At 41.9% G+C, this 6,146-nt stretch overlaps 1 protein-coding gene across 1 annotated transcript in view; it reads left to right on the top strand.

Annotated features, from left to right (window-relative positions):
* The window catches only part of KDM1A (lysine demethylase 1A), a 72,388-nt gene that overhangs the window by 53,161 nt on the left and 13,081 nt on the right, over positions 1-6,146 (top strand). Inside the window, exons 9-11 of the mRNA XM_019631418.1 lie at positions 2,261-2,272; positions 4,699-4,841; positions 5,197-5,287. Coding sequence (XP_019486963.1) covers positions 2,261-2,272; positions 4,699-4,841; positions 5,197-5,287 — 246 coding nt within the window. The remainder of the gene's footprint in view (positions 1-2,260; positions 2,273-4,698; positions 4,842-5,196; positions 5,288-6,146) is intronic.

Raw genomic sequence — 6,146 nt, 5'->3', positions numbered from 1 at the left:
GAAAATAATTTTATGGTTGGGGGTCACCACAACATGAGGAACTGTATTAAGGGGTCACGGCATTAGGAAGGTTGAGAACCGCTGCTCTAAAATCATGGCTGCCATTCCCTGCTTTTTATAAAGGTGGAAATCTCCTGCCTTCCTTTAATGTTCCTGAGGTTGCAGAATAGTTATTTTCTCCTCATATATGGTTGTAATACTGACTTTGCTTTTCCAAACTATTAATTTATTCATTTTAACAAGAATTTACTGAGCACCTCTGCTATATGCTGGTTACTAGAGTGTACTCCTCAGACACGCCATGTGCCTTCTCCGCATAGCCAGCCTAGTCGCTGCTTTAAGGAAGCCAAATATTTACATTACCGAAGAAATTCCCTGAGTTTAAAGAGGGAGAGGAAGGCAACAGTCTTTTTATAGAATCACACTGAATTTTATTTGGATTGAGGATGTGCTTGTCCTTATTCTCCCTTGTTAGCCCTTTAGGGGTAGCAGCTGTATCTCATTTCCCTTGGCTACCGTATTTGGGAATCTGATTAGAGACTTCAGATGTAAATTTCTTCTTCCACGTTTACCAGAGGAGCTCTCATGTTAATCTTTTGTTTTATGGTACTTATAGAAGTGCATGGGGATGGGAGAGGTAGAGGCTGACTGGCCTCTGTTGGCCAGAGTTGGCCATTACAGCTTTTCTCAGTGTGTTCTTCTTTCTGAGAACTTTTCTGGCTAAATGTCAGATCTGTATCCAGAACCTAGCTGCACTTAACTCCATTTTGCTCTGCTATTAAAGAATTTACAGATACTGGAAGTGAGGTCGATGGTTTTGAAGACTTAAAGAGCTTGTGATGGTAGAATGCAGCCAGAGGTAGAACTAAGGCAGGTTGTCCTTCCTTTGAGATGACTTCTTGCAGGATCAGGGACCCTGTCCAGAGAGTTGCGTAGCTCTCCCTAAATTTATGCTGCATAGGCTAGATGTGTGCACAGGCTGCCACCGCCCCACTCATGTTCAGGGGTGCTCCATACAGTCTACAGGACCAAAACAATTAGGATTGTCCCCACTTAGTTCAGTGAGACTCACCGAATTTTCTTAGTCTTGAAGGAACTGTTTATCTGGATTTTTTCATAGGGAAATAAACGACTGAAAATTCATAATCAAAACCTGTTTCAAGTGATATCGTTTTTGTTTAACTCTTTACTAGAACACTGTATCAGAGTTTTCTAGAAAAAATTGCTTTTTTGTTTGCTGTTACATGTTCTTACTGTTCTGTGATACAGAAATCCAGCTGCTATCTAACATAGCGCGTAATCCTTTGTAATCATTTGCCGAGTTCCTCTCAGGATACAGTTTAAGAACCTAGAGTAGAATGGTCAGGTAAAACTAAAATCACTGCAGCTTGTGTTTAGAGATTGCCAGTATTTCAGCTCCTTCCCATAAGTATTTGTGGAACTATAACAGAGACCAAGGGTTCTCACCAAAGGGAAGGAAATGACCTGAAACAGGTCATTTACGGGGGTACTTAAAGGTCGTCATTTGCTCAAGTTCTTTTCATTGTCTGGGTATGTCGAATAGAATATATGTAGCGTAATTTTACAAATTGATTCAAAATTTAAATATGTCAAAAACACATTTTGGTTTTTGCCCAGTCAATACTGATTAATGGACAAGTATTTACTATTTTCCAAAGAGTCCTTTAATTTCAAAGTCGAATTCTAGAGTTAATAGGGAAAAATTCAGGTTTCAAAGCTATCCTTAGTCTTCCTGGCAACAGTTCTGTAATTGTTTAGGCAGAAAATGGATGGGGCCTGACTGCTGACTGTTTCTTATAGTCACCTTAAGTGGAGCCTCGAGTTAGCATGGTTGGTGTACCGGAGATGCAGTCATCCTGATGTCAGTCAGACATGGCAGTACTCTTTTGGTTTGGTTTCTGTTTGTTGTTCTTGTTTCTGTTCTGTGTTTCTCCTTTTCTCTTTTATTAAATTTTGCTTTATTCCTCATTGCTTTCTGACACTATCTCCCTTTCCCCCCACCCCTCCCCACCAAACTGCTTTCTTTTGCCCATTTCTATGCCTTGACTTTCCCATTTTGGTCTATGTACAGTCTGTTCCTTATTTCTCTGGTGGTTGCAGCTTCTGGGCTAATAGAATGCTTCTGTCATGCTGTGTGTTTAAAGCCTTGATTTTACTGCTGTCATACAAAACTAAACTTGATGTGGCTGTTGGGCTGTTATTTACAGTTTATTTCTCTCTCTGCTGCACTGGTTAAAAGGACACTGTCAAGGTATTTTTTTTCATAATTTTTCAAATCATTTTCCTCACTGTTTACAATAACCCATTAAAAGCTTGAGATGTAAATCTTTCCTTCCAGAGGTCCTCTCCATCATACATTCACACTGGTTTGTTGTTGTAGAGTTGCGCCTATGTGTTGGGCTGGTGCCATTTGAGTTTTTGTCACTGAAAGCGCATGTAAAAAGTCAGGGTTTTTTTGTGGGGGGTTTGGGTGGGCTAAAGGGGAAAGCGTAATAAATCAAGTGGGCTGCTCAGCAAACAGGGAAGAAACAAAAGGTCAAATTTGGTCCCTTTAACCTTGACAGTGTCCCTTTAAATATTTCTCTACCACACACGCTGGACCCTAGTTACTGAGCCTGAGTGCTGCGTACTTTTTCAGTATGATCTTCCCTATGTGGCTCACCCTAGCTGCAAAGATTAAAGCTTGTCTGAAGCAAGTCATCCAGTTGACACTGGAGGAGCTTTAATCTGTACCGTTTGCACACTTGTGTATTGGCACATCCTGCCCTATTGTAGAGGCATATGTGATCTGGTCCCTCTTGCTGCTATAGCATCCCCTTGCGAGGCATTTTAGAAGCCACCTTTTTTTGTACTCCAGGAAAAGCACTCATGCACGTTGCATCTATGATCGTTAAGGTCTCATAACTATGTATTGTAGATTCCATGTTGAAAATGTAATTATTTCCTTTTTTAAAGGATCACCAAATTCAGAGTTTCTAGAACCATCTTTTGTAGCATCATTGCAAGAATTACACTGAGTAAAATTTCAGCATTGCTTTGAGCTGCTCTGTATATGACCTTCACATCAGTGCGGAACAGTAACTGATGAGAAAGTAAATGAAATTTCTGACAAATGGTTCTCTTCCACTAGCTCTGATAACTGTGTAATCAGAAGTAGGAATGTCACCGAGAGCCCCTTTCTTTGGCCGTGGAGTTGAATGGGACATCAGGTGTGTTTGATCCATCGAGTCCTAGGTATCACCCTGATAGATAAATGGCACCAAGCATCCAAAGCCTGATTCTCTGCCTTAGTTCTCAACATAAACCAGAAGATTCTCAGGGATTTATTCTCTTAGACTAAGGAGGATTCTCTAACTTATAAAGATTTCCTGATCTCTCCCGTGTGTGGCCTTTTAGAATTTGATACTTTAAAATATGATTTTGATTGAATCCATTCTGGTGTCTTGTCATTTACAGTTCCAAAGGAAAGTTTGCTGTCCTTTGCCCCTTTTTTGGTGTGGATTGTACTTCTGGCCACGTTCTCTTTGCCACACCATGGCTTATCCGAGAGTTACTTTGTGACTCATCAGTGAACGGGCCGAGGCTTGTGCTTTGAAATCATCCATTTCATTGGGAAGGGCAGAAACTAAGGCCTTTCAGAGGAGAGGTCAAGTCTTACTATGATCTTGTCCACAATCAGCTATCCCAGATTGTAAAAGATCACGGCCCCTCGGCCTTAGTGTTTATTAGAACTTGCTTTAATGTTTCATTTTCTTGTTACCAAGTTTTGGTTGACTGTAAGGCGAAAGTCCATATTTTGAATCCCATTTCCCAGTTGATGCCAGATCATGGCAAGAGATGCTTGCAGCAGAGGAGCTTTTTCCATCTTTCCAGCTATCATGATTTTAGCAATAGAATTGCAGATACCGTTTACTTGGGGGCTGGATTAAGCAGTAGTGAGGGATTTGTATCAACAAACTGATGCTATAAATAGACGGGGCCCAGCAGGGACTAGGGCATGGTCTTGCAGCTTGCTGAGCTTATCTGCAGTCTGTTCTTTTCCTCCATTAGAATGAGCCAGACCTGGTACCTCAGTCACTCACAGTCTAAGATTTGGGCATTCAACTCTGAACTTAATTGGTACCATAAAACACTATTACCCTGCAAAAGAATTAGGTGCTATTGTGTTCTTATTAATAGCCATGGATTTCACTTCTCTCTTTCCTATTCCCACCTAAATTCTGTCATCTCTGAGCGGAAGCAGATACCTTGGGCTTATTTGTTCATCCTTCGCTTATTCTGGAAGGTCCTCAGGTGTGTTGACATAGCTTTTGTTCTCTGGGACTTTCCCAGCGCGCTGTTTGCGTGGCAGCCCAGTGCATGTCAGCCCCAGGGCCCCCTGTGCTCCACGGAACTTCATTCAGCACCAGTGTGAATCCTGTGGCTCTCAATAGACAGGGAGTCACAGCTCTGAGGGCAGAATCGGAGGAATAGGGAAATATCAGTGCCAAACACATTTCATATCTCATTTAATGGAATTGACCACTTCATAGAAAAGAAAGTTTGAATCATTGTCCTCAAAGGTTTTCCCTTTGAGATACATATTTTGACCTTTTAAACTGTAGAGCATTTGTGTTTTCCTGGATGGTTATGGTTAGTCTTATAAGGACCAACTCTGCTATACTTCGGATTTTTCAGGTTCCCAAAGAGAAAGATGAAATGGTGGAGCAAGAGTTTAACCGGCTTCTGGAAGCTACGTCCTACCTTAGCCATCAGCTCGACTTCAATGTCCTCAATAATAAGCCTGTGTCCCTCGGCCAGGCCTTGGAGGTTGTCATTCAGTAAGTACTCAGCACTGCGTATTGTCTAGTGAATTCCATTGTGAGGTGTGCTGATTATGTTTTAAGTTTTTCAGCAAGCCTTATTTGAGCTAATTTTCGCTTATTTTTATGTGAAATAATTAAATCCAAAAGTAAAACCCTTTAAAATTATTACATGATACTTAAGGCCCCTCTCAGTTCTAAAATCCATGGCTTTTATGGTACTAATCTGGATTTAAAATAGCCTAGAAAACTTTCTTGTTCCAAAGTATTGGAAATTTCAGTGAGCCTTGTTACCCTTGAATGTTTTCGCTGGATACCTGTCTTGTGCTCCAAGCTGGCTTTGTGACCAGGGCATATGTATTGTCTCTCTTAGGTTACAAGAAAAGCACGTCAAAGATGAGCAGATTGAACATTGGAAGAAGATAGTGAAAACTCAGGAGGAATTGAAAGAACTTCTTAATAAGGTGAAATTCTGTGTTGATTTTCTTCATGGCTGATGATACATCAGTGGGGGTGGGGGAAGGCAGGGAAGCCTTTAATTTAGAAACTTTAAAAGCACTGGGACGTATTATTCTTAAGAAAGCAATGACTAGCAAAATGCACTGTTTTATCTATTAGTCTTCAGTATGTCATTATTGGTAAATTTGTTGCCAGGGGAAATATTGTAGATCTTCCCTGTGTCAGGTTCCCTCTGGCCGTTGCAAAGCTGGCCCTGTGCCCTCTGCTGAATTCTGGAATCATGAGAGGGAAATCAGCTGTCCTGGGCTCAAGTTCCCACTGATAGAGACAGTAGGTCAGAGCAGCCAGGACCATAATTGACTGCCATGATTATTTCACTTAGGCTAATATGGGGACATTCCCCAATGGTATGTCTGTTGAGAGTTCTTCACCACCATCCTCCAGAGGCTCCAGACTAGGAAACCATTTATTTCTCCTCATCCTGCCAGCTGCAAACATAACACCAGCTTAGGGAGAAAACATGAAGCAGGGCGGCCCCTGTGGGCAGCTTTATAATGCAAAACCTGCGTGCATCTTGTGACGGCTTCTTGCCTCCCTCTCACTGTGCCTCATTTCTTCATCCTGTCAGATGAAGAGGGCTCTGGCACTCACGCCTTCTTCATGGATTGTGGTATGAATGAAATGAGGTGAGTGGCCAGAGAACGGCCAGCTACAAGAGAGCTGGGGGGAGCTGGGGGCCCCCAGTCTCAAGCATTAACCGTCATGTAGTCCTGTGTAGTTCTACTAGAAACCTGACAAAACGAATGTGAAGAATGGTTCCTTAAGGGCCAGCCTAGTGGCGTGTTGGTTAAGAGTTGGCTTGGG

Source organism: Hipposideros armiger, unplaced genomic scaffold (assembly GCF_001890085.2).
Source record: "Hipposideros armiger isolate ML-2016 unplaced genomic scaffold, ASM189008v1 scaffold_999, whole genome shotgun sequence".
Lineage (NCBI taxonomy): Eukaryota > Metazoa > Chordata > Mammalia > Chiroptera > Hipposideridae > Hipposideros > Hipposideros armiger.
Note: the sequence above shows the minus strand (reverse complement) of the source record. Positions and strands in the feature narration are given on the sequence as shown.